Source organism: Gossypium hirsutum, chromosome D13 (genome assembly GCF_007990345.1).
Source record: "Gossypium hirsutum isolate 1008001.06 chromosome D13, Gossypium_hirsutum_v2.1, whole genome shotgun sequence".
Taxonomy (NCBI): Eukaryota; Viridiplantae; Streptophyta; class Magnoliopsida; order Malvales; family Malvaceae; genus Gossypium; species Gossypium hirsutum.
The window spans coordinates 26979811-27004905 of record NC_053449.1 but is presented as its reverse complement, the minus strand read 5'-3'; the positions used below and the strand labels follow the sequence as shown (position 1 = coordinate 27004905).

The 25095-nt window shown below is 30.3% G+C and overlaps 1 protein-coding gene across 1 annotated transcript; it reads left to right on the top strand.

Moving 5' to 3' along the window:
• The first annotated feature begins 680 nt into the window (after positions 1 to 680).
• Positions 681 to 2185, top strand: LOC107918620 (60S ribosomal protein L35). Its single transcript, XM_016848211.2, has 4 exons — positions 681 to 834; positions 934 to 1069; positions 1171 to 1327; positions 1904 to 2185. Exons 1-4 carry the CDS (start codon positions 831 to 833, stop codon positions 1976 to 1978), a joined length of 372 nt encoding a protein of 123 aa, XP_016703700.1. The 5' UTR covers positions 681 to 830; the 3' UTR covers positions 1979 to 2185.
• The last annotated feature ends 22910 nt before the right edge of the window (positions 2186 to 25095 follow it).

The window sequence follows — 25095 nt, the reverse complement described above, 5'->3', positions numbered from 1 at the left end:
ATTAAAAACTAATTACTTAAAATGTTGAAGTTTTTGGACGAAGACATTGACTTTGAACATTTTTGTTAAAAATATTTATTCTTCTATAATCCCAAGAAAATGAGAAAAGAACTAAAAAAGGAATTTTATAGAAGATGAGGGAAAGCTAAGCGAAGAGTAAGTTAATTTGATTTTAATTTGACTTTGTACTATTAATAGGTTAAGCCAGTTAGTTATCAATTATCAATTTTATAAGAATGATGCCACATTTGGTACATATACTTTTACAAAAGATCTAATGTGGTATTTATACTTGCAAATGTCCAATGTTGTACCTAAACTATAAATATTTATTTTTATTATGGTACCTATACTTTAATAAAATATCTTATATGATTATATATATTGAAAATGTCTAATGTAATATCTAAACTATTAATATGTATTTTATTATGACATTTATGCTAACACTGTTAGTGTATTATTAAATTAACTAATACAAATTCGACTTGTAGAAAAAAAAATCTAAATCATCTGAGTCGGAGTGAATAATACAACTTTATGTAATAAAATATAAAATTAATCGGTTGAGTAAATTTTTGGATTGTTTTAACTTAACGGACTAATTTCTTCTCTCTTAAAAGAAAAGGACTTCCAAGTCTGAACCCAAATTTAAAAGTCTGGTTGGGCCGAGAAACATTGCCCAATTTAAGAAAAGCCTGCCAGATTGCAACGCTCCAAAATGCCTAATTGCAGCTCCGAAGTCGTAAAAACCAAAGGTTCTATTTCTTCCTTTCAAATTCTAGGGTTTCTGAGAAGAGATTAAGCAGCCGCGGCAGCAAAACTCAACAATGGGTAACAGAAACAAGCTCAAATTCACCTCCATTATAATTTCAAAGTGATTTTCAATGGCTAATTCGTCGTAAATTTTATTTTTTACTTTTGGTTTTGAAGCGAGTATAAAGGTTCACGAGTTAAGGAACAAGTCCAAGACGGAGCTGCTAAGCCAATTGAAGGACTTGAAAGCTGAACTTGCTATCCTCCGCGTCGCTAAGGTCACAGGCGGCGCCCCTAATAAGCTCTCCAAGATGTAAGGAATTAGCCCTTTTTTTTCCTCTCTCCTTTTCTCTTTAATTCCCAATTGCATGTGCAGATTTTGATCCTGAAATGTATGGTTTTTTTTTATTGCAGAAAAGTTGTGAGGTTATCGATCGCGCAGGTTTTGACGGTGATTTCGCAGAAGCAAAAATCTGCGCTTAGAGAAGCTTATAAGAAGAAAAAGTTCCTCCCTTTGGATCTCCGTCCCAAGAAGACTCGTGCCATTCGCCGCCGCCTTACTAAACATCAGGTCCATTTAGATTTTGTTTTCAACTTAATGAAATAATTGAAGATTTTGTTGTTAAAACGCCTAAAATATTAATGTGATGGTACGGTGAATTTGTGATGTTAACTCTGAAAATTTTAAAGCAAGTTTCAGATAATGCTGGCTGTCTTTGTTTATGGTAAGGTCAATAACATTGATAGTAAACAGGGGAGGGATTGAAATGGCTGAGCCCAGGATGAAATGGATCTAATAATAGTTGTTCTTTTGAGGGAATGGGTATGGCCAATATTTATTTTTAGTCCTAAGAAATAAATCTTGTTACAGGATTTAAGGTTTCTGAGTGATTGGCAAGTGCTTGTGTAAGGAGGTACATATTTGAAAGATATTATGGTCAACCAATTAAGTATATAGGGCATTTAACGTTGAATTGGTGCCGGAATTAAGTACTGATGTTGGAACACGATTAACCAATTAAGTACTGGTGTGGAATTCGATTTACCTAGAGTTTAGGTTGTGCTTTATGCTACATTCGTGGGACATCTTGCATTCTTTCCAATCATAGTCTAATTTACTAGTTTGATTTTCTGGGTTTATATGCAGGCATCTTTGAAGACACAGCGTGAAAAGAAGGAGGAGATGTACTTCCCACTAAGGAAATATGCCATTAAAGTGTAAGCAGGAGCTACTTTTTGTTCTATCAAAGTCTAAAAAGTAGAATTATGGTTTAGATGCAGTTATATGAGCATCATTTTTGCCCCTTTATTAGTTTTCCTTGAACATCTGTTTGAGCGCTATAATATGATTTCACATTTCAGAATGTGTTTTGACTTGTACATGCAAGGAATTCTCTTTTTGCGTTGTTTAAGGCACCGTAATTCTCTAGCTCCGGGTTCATATAGGTTCTGTTTGTTTCACAAACTGATTTGTGGAAAATGTTTTTTGTATTTCCTTGTGTTTGTTTCTTGGAGAACACATGGTCAACAGACAAACGAAAAATAAGGTGTTTTCTTTTTTTTGTAAATTGACTTACGAAAAGCACTAGTTATTCATTTGAAAGAGTGTTTTTTTTGAGTAATTTTATTTTTTATAAAAATTAATTTGAATCAACTCTAATATTATTATAGTAATAATAATTTTTTATTTTTTATTTTTAAATATTAAAATTAAATATTATTTATATTAAATAATTCAATATTAATAATTTATTATTTTAGAAAATATTTTAATATTACAATTTTATTTTAGGGCATTTTACCCTAAAATTTACTTTGGTATTATTTTGTTTTGTTCAGCTTGAATGTTTTACTAAAAATACGGGGAAAGTTCAAAAACGATTTTTAATCAAAACAAATAAAGTCTCAAATTTCCTTTCCTCGTTTCTGGATATTTATTTCGAACCCAGTTCTTATTCTTTTCCTTTTCTAACAAGCCCTTGAGCCGCCTCTATCTCCGGCGCTGGTCCGGTCACTTCCTCCAGCCGTGAACTCCACCGGACAAAAGCCATATGATATAATTGAATATACCCATCGAAATCTTTAACCTGAAACAAACCAGTACAATTAATAACTGGCGAGAACCTTCTTTTTTATTGTTTTTAACTTTCTCGATGCTCTTCAAAACTCTAACAATTTAAAATGAGTATATTGTAAAGAAGAAGAAGAAGATGAAGCTTTTAGTGAAGAAGAAAATGGAGTTTTAGTTAACCATATTGATGGAGAGTGGGAGGGTATTATAAGTAGTTTAAAATATTATATTTTTCATTAATTAAAACCTTATCATTAAAAAACAAAGGCTTAAGAAATCCTTTTTAACAGGGTTTTTTACAAAAATAATATAAAAAAATAAAAATTTACCAAAATATTATAACTTTTTTTATTTACCAAAATATTATAATTTTTTTTATTTATCAAAATATACCAAAAAACAGAAAAAAAAACTGACAACAGCCTGATCAGGCCAATCACATTGGTGGCACTAAAGGTGCCAAAGAGATTGGCGGCACCAATGGTGCCAAAGGACTAAAATGTGACCACCTGCAGTTTCAAGGACCTGACATGCAAATTTACCATTTCAGATTTTGAAAGTGAATTGCTGCAGCGGGGTGCACTAAAATTGAAATGTGGCTAATTGCCTTCTAAGCTCTCCTTATTTATTATTTTCTTTTTATTCCCCTTCAACTCACTTTTTTATTTAATAAACAAGCCCTCAACCTATTTTTATAGTTAAATAAGCTCTTAATCTATGATTTTTACTCATAAAAGCCCTTTATTTTATTATTAAAGTAAATATATTTTACCTAAAATAAAGCTATTTAAAAAGGTATAAACTAATTCGCATTTTATGTATTATTTTGGTAATTTGATGAGAATAGTTTATTTAATAACTCTATTTTATGTATTATTTTATTATTAGAGTTATTAAATGAGAGAATTCTAATTAAGTAATAACTCTATTTTAATTTAATAAACTATTCTCATTTAATAACTCTATTTTAATTAAAATAGAGTTATTAAATGAGAATAGTTTATTAAATTAAAATAGCGTTATTACTTAATTAGAATTCTAAGTATCTTAATTATCACTTAACTAATATTAGATTTAATTAAAAAATTAATAGAAATATCAGGCATGCCTTATTGAAAAACCAGAAGTAATAATAAAACTGATCACCCATAAATGTAACCTAAATAGAAAAAATAAATTATAATTATAAACTATTCTCACAAATTTAGTAAATTTTTTAAATAAACTATTCTCATCAAATTACCAAAATAATACATAAAATGCGAATTAGTTTATACTTTTTTAAATAACTTTACTTTAGGTAAAATATATTTACTTTAATAATAAAATAAAGGGCTTTTATGAGTAAAAATTATAAATTAAGAGCTTATTTAACTATAAAAATAGGTTGAGGGCTTATTTATTAAATAAAAAAGTGAGTTGAAGGGGAATAAAAAGAAAATAATAAGTAAGTAGGGCTTAGAAGGCAATTAGTCATATTTCAATTTTAGTGCGCCCGTTGCAGCAATTCACTTTCAAAATCTGAAATGATAAATTTGCAAGTCAGGTCCTTGAAACTGCAGGTGGTCACATTTTAGTCCTTTGGCATCATTGGTGCCGCCAATGTGATTGGCTTGATCAGGCTGTTGTCATTTTTTTTTGTTTTTTGATATATTTTGGTAAATAAAAAAATTATAATATTTTGGTAAATAAAAAAATTTATAATATTTTGTTAAATTTTTATTTTTTTATAATAATTTTGTAAAAAACCCCTTTTTAACATTATTTTCATGTAAGAGCCACGTAAGCAACATATATAGTTGAACTTTTACACGTGTCGACTTATAGGTTGAAAATCTCAACCGGCGTTTTTTTTTCTTGAAAATCTCAACCGGTATTTTTAAAAGGAATTGGAATGATCCGGGTAAATATAATATAACTTTAGTTACTAATTTGACAAAACAAAATTAAGTACGAAGAATAGGAGACTTTAAGCCGTATTTTAATAATAATTTTTAATAATAATTTTAAATTTTAAACAATTTTTAGTATATTATTGAAAAATATTTATATTAATATTTTAATAATAAATATGTATTATAATTTATAATTATTTAATGATAAATGTATAGTCCCCTATCCATCATCATATAAAATATCATTCAATGGTCCAAATTCATCCCAAAAATGAAATATATTATCTAAAGAATATTTCCTATTACTATCCGTGAGAAATAATTAAAATACTCGGAAAAATTATCATTTTGTCCTTTTTTTTATTCTTTGTACAATTTCTTTAAAATAATAGGTATTTATCAAATCCAAATCTCATAATTCATATATAACTTTTAATATAAATTTATGGAAAGTAAATATTTTCACTTTTATCCTCTTTTCGACTGAAATGGAAAATTCTTATTTACTTTTTGTACCTTCCAATCTTTTCAAATTGGACCTAAAAGTGACTTTTATCGCATCCTTACCTATTCCAACTTGTTCTTATGCCAATTAATCAAAATGAATAGTAACATCTCAAATTTCTAGTTGACACGTGGCACTATTCTAGTAACGAATATAGTGAATTGTTGAGAAATTTGAAAAAATTTTCAAACAAAAGAATTTTCATGAAAGATAAAATGACTTTGGAAGTGAGATTTAATGAAAAGAATTTTAGAGGTGAAAATATGATGAAAGGACTAAATCTCAAATTTTGAAAAGTTTGAGGACTAAAGTGTGAATTTGAATAAATGGGAATTTGAGTTATTAATGATGAATTGACATAAGTATAAGTTGGAATATGTATTAACGTGATAAAAATTACTTCTGGAACTAATTTTAAAAGATTAAAAGGTATAGGGACTTAATTGTAAATTTTCCAATCTTACCAAGGAAATAGAAAATATGCAATTATAATAATCCGTAGACTCATGTTAATGTTTACAAGTGGATTATAAAGTTTGAGATTGAAAATTTTCATTATTGAGAAGAAATCGAACAGAGTCGTAAAAAGGGTAAAATGGTAAATTTTCCATTTATGGGCATTTTAGTCATTTCTGAATAATTTTATAATGAAAATCGTACCATTAGATACATTTGATATACAAAAAAAAAATTTGGATCATTGGGTAATGATTTAAGAGGGGTATGCTTCAATTTTTAAAATTTGGACTTAAAATTGGTGGAATGGGCTTATAACTTACTTGGGTTTTTTTTTAAAGGAAAGAAAGGATGACACCAGCTCCCCATCAGCCCCTCCTCAACTTGCTATTATCGTCCCCTTCCCCATGCACCCCTATTATCTTTTCTTGGTTTTCCTTGTTTTTCTCTTTAAAATGTAACACCCTTAAAATTGATATACCATAAATCGATAACAAGTCGAGATTGTGTACGATTGATCTCTTGAAAAAGTGAAATAAGGGAAATAAAAATGATAAAAGAGATCGTTAAGTGATGTAAAAGAAAGTTGAATTGAGAAGTATGATATGGCATACCAAATTTGTAGCACCCTTTACCCGTATCTGACACCGAAATAGGATACGAGCCATTACCAGAACACGTACACTTGTAATCGTATTGAACCGAGTTATAAAATTTCATCTAAATTAAAACTTTCAAATTATTAACATACTTTTATAATTCTTCACTATATATCCTCAAAATATTATATTCATAATAAATAGGGCCTACTAGACCCGATACATACTCATGCAATTCAATGCTTCATTTCCTTTTCATTCATTTCACAATTTCTCATGCTTACAATTCAAATCATATCACTAGCAATTTCCTTTTAATTCACTTACAATTCAATATCATTAAGATCAATACTAATGCGTATTTACCATTTAACTCAATGTTTATCGATTATACCATTCATTAACACATTTATGAAATTCTCAATTTTGTAATGAAAATATCATTTTAGCTTAAATAACAACATCAATTCAATTCATCATCCTCTTTTTTCGTCATTTTACACTTCAAGTATGAACTTATTATTTCATTACATTTCCACACTCGTTTCCTATGCTTATCACACAAGACATAAACATATCATTCAACCATAGTTGCAAGCTAGTGCATTGAAACATAATTCTTTTTGGAACTAACCACATGATAAACCATTTCATTAGAGATTACATAATTTAAAACTTACCTCCCCTTTCATGATCACAAGCATATTTCCATTTAGGCACTTACTATTTTGATGCATAACTTATAGATTTAACGTGGCATAATCCCACCACAACTTGGCCAAAGCCTAAGCATGTATACCAAATATGCCAGCCAAATAAACATATAACATAAGCATTATAAGCAAGGATGAGCACAATATTTATTCATGTATCAAACTTACTAACATGTGTTAACTCAATACCCATTCATGACATTACTTCATTCCAAATCATATACCAAATATACCATACACACATACTATGGAACTTTATTTTCCCACATGAGCTTAAACCATGACCAATAATGCACAAATATATGCGTCATTTCTATTTCATCTTTTATCAATTATAATTAAGCGTATTACCAATTATACAGAAATAATCCATATATTTCCCAATTTTTCCTCCTTCTCCTCTCCATTCCACATCCTTAATGTGTATAACACACTTAAACAACATTATCCATACTTTCACTATTTTCCTGTATGTAAATTCAAACTGTCTATCTGAGTCAGAGTCACTAATTTATTCATATCTCGAGCTACCAAGCTCCAAATTAAGATAAGTTAATTTTCCCCAAAACTAGACTCACATATATTATTACCATAAAATTTTCAGAATTTTTTTCTTAGCCAATAAGTACAGTTTATTCTTTAAAGTTCCCCTATTTCACTGCTCAACAGTTCTGACCTTTCTTCACTAAAAATTAATTATTTCATAGTACAGAATTCGGATAATGTTTTAGTTTGTTTATTTTGAAAATAGACTCATTCAAAATTATAAAAATATAAAGTTTATCTCATAATTATTTTTTTTACAATTTTTAATGATTTTCCAAAGTCGAAACAGAGAATTCCAAAATCATTCTAGCCCTGTCTCACTAAAATTCAAATATCTCATAATATAAAACTTGTTTGCTTGCTTTGTCTCTTTTATGTGAAAATAGACTCGTTAAGATTTAATTTCATATCTTATTCACTCTCTAATTATATTTTCACCATTTTTTGTGATTTTTCAAAGTCACACAACTGCTGCTGTCCAAAACTGTTTTGTTGCTAAATTTACTCTTTCATAATTTCACTTACTCCATTGCATCTTATCGGTGGTTCGATCAAATATCGAGCACACTGTTCATAAATTTTTACACTTATACCTGCACTCATTCATCACATAGTCATATTCAATTACACTTATTCGTTACATGATCTCATGTATTTTCACTTAGTCAATTTCCCGATGAACACTTCAGAATAATAACAGATACACGGTGGATCAGCACATAGCACCACCCTTATAGTCAATGATACTCGGTGGAATCAGCACATAGCAACCACCTTCATAATCAATAGTACCCGGTGGAATCAGCACACAACAATCACCTTTAAAATCAATGATACCCGGTGGAATCAGCACACAACAACCACTTTTATAATCAATGGTACCCGGTACACGTAATAGCCTGCACATAGTACTACACACGTGACCATTACTATCTCTTTCACATAGTGGCCTGGACACGGCCCGTGCCACACATGTGATCATTATTGTCACTTCATTCGTATCTTTTCTATTCCGGAGGTTCAACCGGGAAATTTCTCACTTTTCTTTTTCACTTATCAAAGTCAATTTCTCGTCTTTCTTGATTTATAATAACATATTTAACTTGCTTAACACTCACATTATTCAATTTAGTCCAAAAATACACTTTGAAAAATTACATTTTTGCCCCTAAAGTTTCAAAAAATTACAATTTTGCCCCTAGGCTAGTAAAATAATTTTTATTCAATTTCCTTGCATTTTAGGCCTAGCCGAACCATTTTCATAACTATAGAAGTCCATAATTCTCACTTATTCACACACTTGTGACATATTTTATAACTTTTACAAATTAATCCTTTTAGGCATTTTCATCGAAAATCACTTAGTAAAAAACGTTTATCACACTCCAAACATTCATATTCTTCCATAAAACATCAAAATACATGCATATCATTCATGGGTAAATTTTTAAACACAAACCCTAGTTCAAAATAATGGTAGAAATAGCTAGATCTTGTTACGAGGATTTCAAAAACATAAAAATCATTAAAAATGGGGCTAGAACGGACTTACAATCAAGCTTGGAAACTTGAAAAACCCTAGTCATGATTTCTTCATGCAATTTTCGGCCTAGGGGTTGAAGATGGACAAAAATTGGCTTTTAATTTTGTTTTTAATTCGTTTTAATAACTAAGTGACCAAAATGCCCTTAATAAAAAACTTTAGAAACATGCCTAACCATGTCCATTTTTGTCCATCAACTTAACCAATGGTCTAATTACCATATAAGGACCTCCAATTTAAAATTTCATAACAATTGGACACCTCTAACATGTAGATCTCAACTTTTGCACTTTTTACAATTTAGTCCTTTTAACTAAATTGAGTGCCCAAATGTCAAAATTTTCGAACGAAATTTTCATGAAATCATTTTATGAAATTTTAGACCGTAAAAATACAATAAAAATAAATTTCATCCTCGTCAGATTTGTGGTCCCGAAACCATTGTTCCGACTAGGCCCAAAATCGGGCTGTTACAAAATTAAAGTAAGACTAAATCATAACGATGTAAAAATATTTTAGGTTCAAGTACAATTATTTAAAATTTGAGGGGTTGAAGCATAAATATGAGAAAATTGAAGGACCAAAAGTGAAAAAACCCAATTACTTGTAACATTGGATTGGTTTGCATAGATCAAATTGAATAACTAGACAAATATGAGGGACTAAATTGAAATTTTATCAAAAGTGAGAAGTGATTCAAGGATGAATTATTGAAGAAACATGAAGGGTAAAATGGTCTGTAACCTCCCTAACCTGGCCTAGACGTTATGGCTAGATTGAGAAGGCTACATTAGCCACCGAAATAGCTAAGCTAACTTATGTTACTTTTAAAGACCTTAAATAAACTCATTTTAGAGAAAATCGTAGTTGTACTTTGAGTTAACTTAAAAGCATTAATTCATTAGATTGTGTATACTTAGGATTCATTTTATTTTTGATAGTATTGTTTTAGAAAAATCGTTTGCTTGTCGCTCTTCTTTAAAAACAAACTTGATGTTAAATTAATACAAGAAAAATCATTTTTCAAGACATTTTAGAAACTTAGTTGCCTTATCAAAATTTTTTTCAAAAACGGTTCATTTGCAATGAGCGGAAACTACGAAACAAAATCAAATTTTACTTAAGCTCGATATCATGTATTATTCGGTTATTATGCTTGAGTAATTCATGCATGCAAAAATCCCCAAAAGAAAAGTTACCAAGCCACCGACCAGGAATAATTTAAAATTACAAACAAAAACCAATAGAAATTGATTAATACTTTTAAAAAATAATTTGAGGACCAAGGCGATTCTTCGAATGTTGAGTCTGATCCTAATTTCGAGGTTTACTTGAAAAGTTAAAAATTATTAGGGGTGAGCTTATGAAAAGCTCAGTGTGAGTCGAACAATTATTTAAACGGACAAAAACATAAATATAGAATACAGTGAAATAGATTAGCTTTAACATAAGAAAGCAAAACCATCATAGGAATTTCATATCATTACATATCATTACATAGCCATTATCAAATTGATGTCAAATGGTGTATCAGCATGGGACATCATTCATTCGAGTAACAATCATTAATTTCGATACCATTCAATACAACACAATACAAAACATATCATAAATAAATAACATTCGAATATGTTGTGAGCATGATGCAATGCAAAAAGGTTCCTACCCATATCATCCGCTACACAATACGAGTTCCCTAGAACCCGTCATTCTAACTCCAATGCATATGCTATATGTCACGCAATCTCATACATAATCATATCTCAATACTTTTCACATTCATTTGACATGCTCAACATGTCCTCAATAATCACATACTTTTAATAAATGGAAACAGTGTTCCAATCTTTCAAATTACCATTGTGTTAGTATCAATCAATAACGTTCAATTTCACATACTTTATAGATTTTCATTGTGCATAAATAACACCATTTTCAGTACACAATATAACAAATATCTCATGTGTTTAAATCATACATAAGCTTAATATCTCAACACATTATATCATTCAGTCAAATATTCTCATATCTCATAACTCAAATATGCAATTACAAACTCAATCAAACATTCAAATTAGCAAACTAGGAATTTTGCCAACATGTCAATCTTTTAAGGCTCGAAACATACTTGGTTCGACCACTCAAAAAATCAATAATTTTGCTATTAATTCAATCCAATCAGCAAACTAATTTATCAAATATAACATGATATTTAACATTTTCAAATAATTTTATAAGTTTAGGACCCACACCTTACTTTTCGCTTCTTCGCATCACACTAGCGAATATTCCAATTTTCCTTAATAATTCCTTAAACGAACCTAAAGAGAAATTAAGTATAAATTCAATCAATTTACCATTAAACTAGCCCCCAAACACCAAATTATGAGTTCAAACCAATTATTGAAATTATAACTATTTTATGAATCCAAACTAGTTAGATTCCTTAAACTGTATCGATGCGAACCGTACGTACAATCGTTCTTTACCTTTACGGATGATTTGGGGCATTTGGGTCAGCACCTAATTCAATAATGTGCTGGAAAATCAGTAGCTAATCAATTATTAAATCCCTTCATTTAATCAATTCATAACATTTACCCAACAACTATGTCTAAATAACAAACTAGTTATCCTTAATTGCACCTACGCTTCACGATTTTTGGGATCCGATTGGCTAATTGATCAAGAATGTCTCTCCCTAATTAACATGTGATTAAATGATGATTAGGAGGATTCAAGAACACAATTTAATTCTAGAAAAATATGACCCCCTTTCTTGCACATAGGCGCACGCACCACCACCCGCGGTGACCAAAATTGGGGTTGAATTTTAAAACGGTTTGAGATCTCATTAAAATCTGGAAAAATACCTTTGAAATCATTTAAAATCCCCAAAATTATAGATATAGAAATTTTGGTTTTTAATTGAAAATATTAATTAAGAAATTAAAAAGAAAAGAAATATTTCCTAAGCTAGTTGAGAGAAACGGCAATGACACTTTCTTGGCAATGTTCAGGATCAATTTTGGGGTTCAAGATTTCAGATTTGGGGCTAAATTAGATGAGGATAAATTCCAGCAATAGAGTAAATGAGATGGTGTAAAATCTTGATGCAAAAAGAAGAAGAAAGAGATGGTAAAATGGTAGGTGCAGGTAATGACAACAATGGGAGAAAACAAGAAAATTGAAGAGAAAATGGGAGAGGAAGAGGGTGAACGACTAGTGTAGGGAAAATTTGAATTAAAGGCTGAAAATTACAATAAAAATTTATATTTATACTTAGGGTTCAAGGGTATGGATGGCACATACAATAAAAAACAAGGGATTTTGTAAAATTTAATTATTTCACAAGGGAAAGGATTCAAACTTGGGATCTCATTTAATTTTCATTTTTTTCTCATATTTCTTTTAACCATTAGGCTTTTTCCTCATTCTTGAAATAATTTTACAATATTTATTTTAAAAACAAGACATGTCATATACTAGGGTTTAAGGAAAAATTTGCAAAATAACAAAAATTGTGAGAGAGAAGGGATTTGAACTTGAGTTTCAAGGAATGTTTCACTAACACTTAATCAACAAACCAATACCTCATTTATTTCCTAAAAACACATAGATAATTTCAAAAATTAGGGCATGATAACTCTCTCTCGATTCCAAAACTCAATTCTACTAACCCCCGATTTTTGGGATGTTACATGGTCATTACCCAAAATAGATAATTATATGGTGTAATAATTAAAAAAGAAAAATGTTGGAATATGATTGGTTGAATATTTTATTATTATTTTATTATAAGATATTTTAATATTTTAATTAATTAATTAATTAATTAATTAGATATTAGTATAGAAGTATGAAGAAATTTCTTCATACTTTCCATACACCAACATGACCACCATTATAAAAGGGGAGAAGTTCTCATTTTCTTACAATTTGGTCCGTTACCATAGACTCCCAATAATTCTCCCAAATTCTTTGAAAATATCCATAGCCACCCAAAAGGAGAAGTGAAGTAGAGATACTAGAGAGTTAGAATATCAAATTAGAAGCAAGAAATTGGTAGATGGAAGTGAATAAAAATAGAAGAAAAGAGATGGATAGTGATGAAGTTAAGAAAAAATAGAAGAGAAGCAAAAGAGGTAAGTGTTCATTTTAATTTCATTGATATTTCAAAGTTTTAAATTAAGGTACGTAATAATTTCTATAGTACTCACACGGGCGTGTGGCCAGCTCATGTGGAAAACAGGAACCGTGTGGTACAAATGCTGTAACAACTCGTTTTCAGTGGTGTCAGAAATAATGGTTCCGGGACCACAAATCCACCAAGTAAGCCCGTGATAATTAGTATTTAATTTTTATGAGTGAATTATAGTTTTAAATTGAATTCTTATATAATGAATTTTAAGTAAATGAATTAATTGGTATGTATAAGTGTTTGTTTCGAAAGTCAAGTGGTTTCAAAAAATGAGGTATCGAGACCTCGTTTTTATAAACCAAGCCCGTAAATATTTTATTAAATATTTATAGATTGTTATTGGGGTCATAATAAAATTTGGTTAATAAATTTTAAAGTTTAAATAGTTAATTAATTAAAAAGGACTAAATTTTAAAAGCTGCAAAAGTATGTTACTATAAGTTAAATGTGTTAATTTAATAAAGACATAATAGTGGAAGGATTTAATGCTTAATTTGACCCTTGGATGTGTAGTGGACAGTTAGTACATACATTTTAATTATATTTTATGGTTGTTTAATGGGAAATTGGTAATTTAATTGAAATTATATCATAAACAATTACAAAGAAACATTGGTTATCATCTTTTTTCTCCCCTGCCACCAAAAATGAGAAGAAGAAAACCATTTTTGAATTCATGAGGTTAGGCCATGCTTGAGTCTATTGCATGGTATGATATTTTGTTCTGTTTTTAGTAATTTTTATGTTTTTAAGCTCATATTAGCTTAATCTAGCTAGACCGAAGGTCAATTTGTGAAACTGTTAAAAGTCTAGGGACTTGCAATGAATGAGTTTGAAGTGTTTGTGAATTTAGTTGATAAATTATTAAGGTTAGTAGTTAAATATAAGTGTTTTGTTATGTAATTTTTAATGATTGTGTTTAAGGACCCATTTGTGAAAATAGGAAAATTTAATAAAAATAATGTGAAATGGTGGAAAATATGGTGTCGAAACCATTTTTTATTTAAAAAAATTAATTGGGATCGATTTTAAAAAATGAAAATTGGGAGTCGCCACCAATATTTTATTGAGGTGTGATCGGATCACCTTGAAAATAATTTTAGGTCTGCGAATTTTGAGAAAATAGGCTCGGGAGTCGGTTACGCACGAGAAAGGGTTAGCACCCTCGTGATGCCCAAAATTGGTCCGAATTGATTGTTTAATGTCTTAATGTCAAAATTTTGAAAATATTTTAAAATACGATCCTTTAAAAAGAAAATTCGAATAAAATGAATTGGATGATAAGACTCACTTATTTCGAGGAGATAAATTGCCACACTCAGTAAGTTAGAATGCGGCAGTTCAATCTTCGAAATTAGGTTTGTCATTTTTTAAATTTTAAAAATTCATGCATTTTGAGAAGGATATCTGATTATTTGGGTCAAATGAGAAAATTAAAACCTAGTAAGTTAGGGCTCGATTTCACAAAATTCCTAAATATCAAATATTGCCTTTATTTTCATTTATTAGAAAAATCCTCGTCTCGAGAAAACAACCTGTCATATCCAATGCGTTAGGACACAACGTGTCGAATTCCCGAGAATGAGCTTTTTATTTATGTTTTGATTAAAAAATCTCGATTATTTAGATTCGACAAGAAAGATTGGAACCCAATACGTTAGGGCTCAATTCTTTCGAAGATCCCAAATACCGAATTTTGCTTTATCTTGAAAGTTTTTGAATGAAATAACTTTGTAATTTGTAATCTTTTGAATGGATAAAAAAAACGATTGTATAATAATGTACAACACGCAATGATAATTCGTAGACTAAAACGTACACTAAGGAATAATGAATAATTAATGAATACAACAAACAAACATAACAACAACAATCTCTATTGTACATCATGCCAATATCAATATCAACATTCAAAAACTAATAAAAACGAGCCAATTAATACAAATGCAAACCAAATGTACAAGTTTGGAAATAACTAAAAACAAATGACATGAAAGAAATGGAAATTGTAAATCAATAAAGTATGTACAAGAATTTAAAATAAATAATATACTAGAAATTGAAATAACCAAAGTAGATAATACTATATATATGATGTAGTAGGTGTGAAAAGTTGAAATAAGTAAAATAAAAAAATAGAGAATTTGAAAGAAATAATATATATATAGAAAATTAAGTGAAATATAAAACTTGTAGTCCATAGAATATTGTATAAGTATGTACGTATAATGAAAATAATTTAATATAAACATTGAATCTGTACAAAAATAACGTTGTATGAGAATATTATTACGTAGATTTTAAAAACCAATAAATCTATACAAGTGAACCTTAAAAATATATTGTAAAATAAAACTATTAAAATACAAATAATATTGAATTCACATATAATACATAAATAATACATAAAAATAAGAAAACAATTTCATGAGAACTTAAAATGATAATAAAGCAATAAATTTAGACGAAATTAATCATAAAGTTCAAATAATATTATGTGCGCTATTAAAATGATATATAATTTAAAAAAGAATTAAACATGTAAAGAAAATAATGTGACCATAAGTATTTAAATGAAATTTAAAGAAGATTGCGCATATTAAACTAATAAAAACTAAATTGAAGTCAAAACGAAAGTTAAAGGGAAGAAAACAAAATTAGGTAGAGTTAGAGGGTCGAATGGTAACACGCGCGTAATATGAGGGACCAAAAGGGAAATAATTCTGCACCCTCGAAACGCAGCGTCCAAACTGGACTAAAATGAAACAAAAATAAAATGTCTGGCCAAATTTAAAAGAAATAAAAGGGTTGATTCGAATATGCTATAGTAGCAGGAGGACCATTTGCGCAAATATCCCATTGAGGCAAAAACACGCGGATCCTTCCCCGGGTCGGGTCACCGCGCGGGTCATGGTCACTGAACGGCCAACAGTGCCGTTTTGAAGCTATCAAAACCAGCCTCAAACGGCGTCGTTTTATACATCTACTTAAGCACCCCAAAATCTGAAACAAAATGTTTCAGCCCTAAGTCCAGGCCAGAGGGAGACCGCCCCTTTTTCTCCTCTGCTAGGGTTTTGAACCCAGTTCCCCAGGCCGCCGCCACAACCAGGCCGCTCTAGGGCCTCCGATCTTTGCCCAATCTCCGATGGCGACGGAGCGAGTAAAGCCAGGTAACGACTCCTCCTTTAACTCTTTTTTTTTTATATATGTATATGTATATGATTAAAAATGGAAGAACAGAAAAGAAAAATTGAAACAAAAAAACTAAAGATGCAGAAAAAAAGAAGAAAGAAAATCAAATCACCCCATTTCAATTTTGATTTCTTTTTTGTATTCCGTATGTGTGTAGAAAAAAAAGTCCGTTTACAGCGCTTATATTGGCTTTTTATAGCCAAGATTACCAAAATAAATAACAATAAAAAAATCTGTTATTGCCATGTTTTCGTTTTCGTTTTCTATTTTCTTTTTCTTTTTCGTTGCTGGTTGTTGCTCTGTTGGTGTTGTTTGTTTGTCTGCGCGCAGGTACGGTCGTACGAGGCCAGCTGGGCATAGAGGCGGTGGCGTACATGCGAGAGCAGAGCTTGATTGCGGCGCTGGAGCTGCTAGGGTTTCTACTTCTAATTTTGCGTTGGGCCACTCCGTGATTGGGCTAGGGTATAGGCAAATTAGGTTTGGGCCTTAGTGGGTAGCACTTAAGCATTTGGGCCACTGGGATTTAGGCCTGCTATTGTAAAAAAAACTGAACATTTTATTTATTTTATGTATATATATTTTTTGTTTTAATACTAGGGCTTGGACCGGGCAAAAATTGGGTATTACATATGGGATTTATGGAACCCCTAGTAAATTTTGCTAGTAGGATTTCTCTTTAAAATTAGTGAATTTGCAAGTTTTGAGTTTAGGGACTAAATTGCACAAAAGTTAAAATGTTAAGGGTAATTTTTTAATTTCACATTAAAATCGGTTATAGCCTAGAATTAATAATATTAAGCTATTTAAATTATTTAATTGAATGAAAATTATCGTTTAGATCAATAAATGAATCAAACAGTTCTAAATTGAGGAAAAGCTAAAGTGTTGAATTAGTCCTTAGCTTCACTTGTACAACTATTTTTGTCGAGGTAATTTCATAGAATTATTGAATAAGTTTATATTTTTGTAAACTATGTTATTATTTCTATTTTTTTAATTATGAATTGTATTGACGGAATATTTAGTAATGAAGTTTAATTATGAATTGTATATAATTCTGTGTAAATTAAAAGTGTACTATTTAGAAATTGAGAAATGGTTGTGAAATATGAATGATATTATCTCAGAATGGATGGAATAAAAAAAAAGGTATGTGTACAGTTATTGTGGAAGTGCCTCTGATTTTATTAATGTGATGAACTTAGGTTAAATGCCCGTTTGAACATAGTAAATGATTAGGATACGATTGGAGTAACACCCCTAACCCGTACCTATCATCGAAATAGGGTTACAGAGTATTACCGTGAAAACGTAACTCAAATCATTCATTTACAATCATTTCATAAATCATAACATAATCCATTCAAACACATGCATATCGTCCCTTATTTGAGCCCTCAAGGCCTTAGAAACACTTTAGAAACGATTCAGGACTAAATCGAAAACATTTAAAAATTTATGGAAAAAGATAGAAAATTTCACACTACAGGGGTCACACGGCCGTGTGTCACAGGGCCGTGTGTCACACGTGGCTGAGACACACACCCATGTCTTAGACCGTGTGGACAAGAAATAGGTCAAATTCAAGCCATTTCTTTCACCCAATTCAAGCACACACCTACAAGCCATTTGCATATATAATCAAGCTTTAAAACATACCTAAAACATGCATAATAAGACCAAATCGAATACCAAATTCCATTCAACCAATATGCCATATAGGCACCTCAAATGCAAACATACAATTTATCTAAAAATATACATGTACTTACACATTTCATTCATCAACACTTAATTCATTTTCCATTACAAAACTCATCATAAATTTACCACATTTATACCATTACAAATAGTTCATATCTACCTCAAAGCATTACTCCACTTAGTCTCATATAAACATACCAAATATGGTCATTCCAAACATACCTAAACATGTGCATATTTAAGCATACCATATTAGAACCATGCCATATCAAAATAACATTACCATTTGGACCATTTCTTACATGCATCAAAACCATCTAAATAACACAAATCTAGCCATTTCCAAATGGTTCCAACAACAAACATATATACAAACCATATTTCAATCATGCACATCTATTCAAAACCTTTCTAAAACATATCATAACTTAACCATGTTGAGGTCAATTCATTACCTACCATTTTGGCCACTTAAACATGCATTAACACATCATCAAAATGACATATACATGCCAAATTCATCAACTATTATAAACCACATGTCCACCTAAACATGTCATTATAACCTTGATCAAAACATCATAATCTACCAATTTAATCTCTAAATAGTGTGATAGGCCTCCGACGAGCTTCCAAACTGATCGAGCTTCCGATAATCTGTAAAGTAAGAGAAAGATAACTACGTAAGTAATGAATGCTTAGTAAGCTCGTAGAACATGAAACATAACTTATCACTTTAATACTATAATAAATAGACTAACACCAATACTTTAAACTTGGTATAAACCTATTGAACACCATTCAACTCACATTTGAGTATATTCATCAACATAATATATACTTTTCATATATAACTTATTGGGATTTATAAGTCGTAATACATAATCATCAACCTTTTCCTAAGACTATGAATCATTCTATTTACTTACTTTCCCTTCCATTCTAAATGCTTAGCATAAGCCTAAACAACATTATCATTTCACGAGATAGTGTATTTATCCATGATATAGGTAAATTCTTCCATAGCATAAATAAACTTCTCATATATAAGTACATCATTTATCACATCAAACCTTTTATAACATCATAATACATTCCAATTATGGACTTACCGTTTCATTCCCTTTCCTTACCCGTTTCATATGCATAGTACAAGCATAATTATAAACATCAATCATAACCACAAGCTTGGCACAAGCCTAAGCACATCAATAACACATGTTAGTTCATTTAAACATAACTCATATGAATTTAACATGGATAACCATTATACTTGAGCATGATTCAATTGGATTTATCATCCATCATAACATAACATGATTTTCATGTGTCTCACTATTTCAATGTACTTCTTAAATACATTTCTTGGTTCATATTGAACACATACCTTTCCTTTCCTTTTTCATGCCCGTTGAACCGTTTAGAATATCATTGGATAAGTAGGATAGCTCACACAAAGTGTGATAAACATATAATCATAACCTTTCCTTTCTTTTACATCGTTGCTCACACGAGCTGTGAAATGGGTATGCTTACACGAGCTGTGAAATGGGCCTGCTCATACGAGCTGTGGGTCGGAATGTAAGCTACACGATGTTGCTCACACGAGTTGCGGAGTATCCAAAACACATGCTAGACTTCAGCCATCAGTAGGACATTTAAGACCAGCACTCGAAACATGAAAAACCTAATGACATGTCATTTGTATCCTACGAATTCCTAAGGTTCAAACGTACTAAACATTACATGATAAATTGCATAATAGCACAAATATATTGATTCAATCACAATAGAAACACGTATTAAACATTCAATTTAATCAACTTTTAAGTAAATATAGTTCATACGAACTTACCTGGCTAAATTACAGAAATGTCAAAGTATATGGGCTATTTGGTAATTTTTTATTCTCCTTGATTTTCCACTTGATCTCAATCTAAATTAATAATGTCATTCAATTTATTAATTTAGGTAGTAAAAAAATTTATTTTATGCAATATAATCATTTTTTATTTTTTACAAAATTGCCCTCAATTTTTCATTTTTATTCAATTTAGTCCTTGATCCTAAAACATACAAATTAACCATTTTTATTGCAAATTCATATCAGTAAAATATTCATGCCACCCAATACAGCCCACATTTGTAATAATTTCACATCAAATCCTTGTATGTTTACTATTTCAACAATTTAGTCCCTAACCGGTAAATTTATCAAAATTACTTAACAAAATACTTTTAAATATCAACCAACATTTAAAATTCATCATTTAACATCTAAAATCACAAAGATTCATCAATGGTAACATTCAAAATCTTTAACAGTTTCAAAATTGAAGGTATGGACTAGTTGGACATAGTTACAACGATCTCCAAAACATAAAAATTAAAAGAAAGGAGTGAAAAACAGACTCACATGCATCCAATGAAGCTTGGCCGAAGCTTGAGCATCTTTCGTGGAGGTTCAGTGATGAACCAAGCAAATGGGGAAGAAAACATTATGTTTTCTTTATTTTATTAACCTTTTTCTTTATTTAATTTAATAAAATAACATATAAAACCTTCAAATTAAAAGATGGTTTCTTTAATCAATTAACACCTTTAAACTAATAGCGATTGACTTTTTTAATTTTTACGATTTAGTCCTTTTTGCTTAAGTAACTATCGAAACATTAAAATTTCTTAACAAAATTTTAATACAACCTTAATAACACTCGTAAATATTTAAAAAAATATTTACAGCTCCATTTATAGAAATGAGGTCTCGATACCTCATTTTCTAAAACCATCTTGACCTTAGGGTCTTACCACTTGAACTTAATAAATCATTTATATAACATAAATTATCAAATCAAAAACCTTTTTAAAACCATATTTGACTCGTAAGTATTAAATAATAATATTTACAAACTTACTCCTCAGATTTGTGGCCCCAAACACTATTTTTGCCATCACTAAAAAATGAGCTGTTACAACTGGCATGCTAATATGGTTAAAACGCACGCTTGTACAGGTTTGCACTTCGGTGCCTTTGATTGCACATTTGTGCCTTTGCTTGCACTTTGGTGCCTCTGATTGCACATTTGTGCCTTTTTCTGCACTTCGTTTCCTTTGTTATGCCTCTTTGATGCCTTTGGTGTGGTGTAGTTATCCAAGTCAAGTTACTTAGTTCATCGGGATATGTATTAACTGACTTAAATTACTTTCTCATTTCTATGGAACGTTTAAAATTTCTACAATGTGATAAATAACACTATGGAATGCTTATGTATAAATGTTAATAAGTACATTAAGATTTGGTAAGTGATAAAATTTGGGTAGTTCTTTTAAAAAGTATCATTTGTGTTATATATGATTATATACTAATACGGTGTGATTTTGCATTCAGTTATCAGAAATTAGAAATTCATACTCTTGATTATCTATCTTGTTTAAGGTAAGTTGATATTGAATTCATGATTGATTTGGAAATTATATGTTTAAGGTAAAATTTCTCTTTGAGTTGGATTTACATTACTAAAATGTTTGTATATATGTATATAAGAATATGAATTGCTTTGGTTTGAGCCATTATGTATAAGGATTTGCTTTCAGTTTATGTTCATTGATATGGAGGGATGTTTGCTATTTAATTATTTAAACTCCTTAACTTGCGAGATTGGTGTTATAATAGGATAAGGATAATCTCTTAAGCATGTCAAAGAAACTATTTATGAAATACAAAAACTGAGCCTATTCGGTAAGTTTACGTTTAATATCTATACGAGCTTACTAAGAATTATTGCTTACATTAGTTGTTTTCTTTTTTTGTAGATCATTGGAAAGCTCAACTGGTTGGAATCTCGTCCAGGCCTCATCACACTATCTATTTGTCATATTGGTAGTTTTGATTGATTTGGTTAAAGGTTATAAATGGCATGTAATAGGAGTTTATTTTGGGCTATTTGTCAATGTGATGAGGTTAAAATTTATTTGCCTATATACCTTGATGTTGGCTTTAAAATGTATATATATGTATGGGTTTTGGTCACTGTGAATGCCTTGTGATTTAGATGGCTTTTGGTTCATTGATGTATGAATGAAATGGTTAAACGGTAGATGTGTGATGTAAGTTTAAAGTATGAATTTATGGCATTGAGTTTGAGTTTATTTGGATGTTAACTTGTGGTACCAAAGTGGGTACATTGGTTAGACATGTAGATGAAATAGTATATGTGAAGTTTTGACATGTAATTTGTGTTTTGAATGTGCTTTTGACCCATGAAAATGAGCTCGTCATAGCATGTTTTGTTGTGCATGGAAATGTGCATGAATTGGCTTAAGTTAGGGGTTAAAATGGAGCACACAGCCTGGGACATGGGTTGTCACACGACTATGTGCCATACATAGTCATCTCACGCAGCCGTGTGTATTTATTGTTTTAAGTACAGTATCACATGGCCAGCGACACGGCTATGTGACCCAACTTCAAATACACATGGTCTAGCAAACGACCTACGACACGACCTTGTGGCCCTATTTCGGTTACTCACACGGGCAGACACACGGGCTGGGACACAACTATGTGTCTTGACTTCAAATTTCACGCAGTTTGGGCTATGTCACACGACCTGGTCACACGGTCGTGTGACCCTTGTTTTTCAACTTTTCAAGTTTTTCTGTAATTTTTTGATTTGTTTCAATTTAATCTTCGATTGTTCTCCAACTATTTTTAGGGCCCTATAAGCATGATTTAAGGCCCATAAGTGTATTTATATCATGAATTGATTTATTTGATATATGTTTGTAATTTATTTGGTTAACTATTTTGAATAAAAGTTAAATGTTCTATTTAGCTCGGTAACACTCCATAACCTTAATCCGGCAACAGAGATGGGATAGGGGTGTTACAAATGCCCCCTAAATTCCATTAAGCACACGGTCGTGTCACTAGCCCGTGTGTCAGTTTGTGTGTTTCAAAGATATGCTATTTGGTACATGTCCCAAATTCAATCCTTAAAATGCAATCTCAAAATACATTTTGGCAACTTAAAAACTTGTTCAGAACATACCAAAACAAATCATATAACAATCCTATTCATCTAACCAATATGCCTTAATGGCACCATTTCACAACTAGATTATATAAGCATGACAAACCATTCAAGTCAATTGGTACAAATCTATTCCATTCTTATCACATTAACCCAACCATTTACACATTCAATTTTGAACATTTGAGAGTTTCAACTATTATCTACCATAATGCCATTTTACTCACTTAAAGCATTCAAACAAGGCAAACAAAACCAACCACATACTTGGTGCAAGTCGTAAACACATCAAAATAGACATTTATACCTTTCAAGTCTTATATGCATATCATATGAACATTCAAAATTAACTTTCATATAGACCATTTTATCATCAACTAAAAGAAACACTTATTCACATCAAAGCCTATATATATGCCACATAACTGAGTCTAGAATGATTAAAGACTACCAAATCGAAGGCTTGATAGTGTGATCCGATCGCCATGTTTCGCAATAGACAACTGCAAAACAGAAATGTAGTCGGGTAAGCATTTCATATACCTAGTAAGTTTATAATAAATTAACTTAACTTACCTTCTCATTATAAGAATTTAAGTAAGTGAAACATAAAGGTATTACATGGCATATTCTTGACATCCTTATTTATATATATTCATAATTCATTCCACAAGACAACCTGTAGGTTAGTACCTCATATAACAAGATCACAAGATTTAAATTCATATACATGTACAACCAAATTACTGTACATCATAATATTCAAAATTGTTAGATACTACAACACATCAAAGGAATTCACATTCAATTATTTCATTACCATTTAATTTTTGTTTTCTATCCGAAGAACTATAGCAATTTAAATTTGATTTCACATGACTAATTTACTTTCACAAATTGTAAAGTTGGTTTACTTGTACGTGTTTTATTTGATGTTACTCACTCAAGCTATCGAGAATTCGCAACATGTGTTGGATCTCAGCCATCGATAAAAAATAATTTGATTTGCTCACACAAGCTGTGATATTTGGGCGACTCACACAAGCTGTAGGTCATGTTTACTTTTGCAACTTTATTCAATGTTGCTCACTAGAGAAATTGAGAATCTGCAACACAAATTGGATCTTAGCCATAGATAAAGAAATCCCTCACCAGCACCCAATTTCATTTTGAATCTTAATGGTATGCCATTCATATTCTAATCATTTACTAAATTCACTTAGGCATCGCTACAGTTTCTGTATCATTTCAATCCTGTAACCGTATACACACTTTTCATATATCAAATATCAATCCATATACATTTTAAATCTTACAACATCATCACATACACATTATTCAATTACATAAGTGATAACATCCATTCAATAGCATATACCTATTCAAATTTATCATTTAATTCTTATTTTACGATTGATTCCATTTGATGCCAAAATATTATAATCATGATAATACAACTAGAAAATTATGCAATATAACATAAAAATATTATGAATTAATAAAATAAGTCCCATATGAACTTACCAGGTCCAAAAAGCAGCAATAGAAGTGTCAGGGCCTAATATGCAATTTTCTCTTTTCCTTGATTATTTACCAATTGGTTCAAATATTGATCTATAAAATAATTCATTTCAAATTATTAGTTCCAATTATTTTATAAAAATTTATTTAAGGTATATGACTACTTGATTTCATTTTACACAATTTCTCTAAAATTTTACATTTTATTCAATTTAGTCCCTAAAAACGAAGCTATCATATCTTTCACATTTAAGCCTCATTTTACAATCCAGTTTCAATTTCATCCTTATACAGTCCTCTAAATTCAATAATTATAGAAATTTCATGTCAATTTCAAAATATTTTCATTTTAGTCCCTAA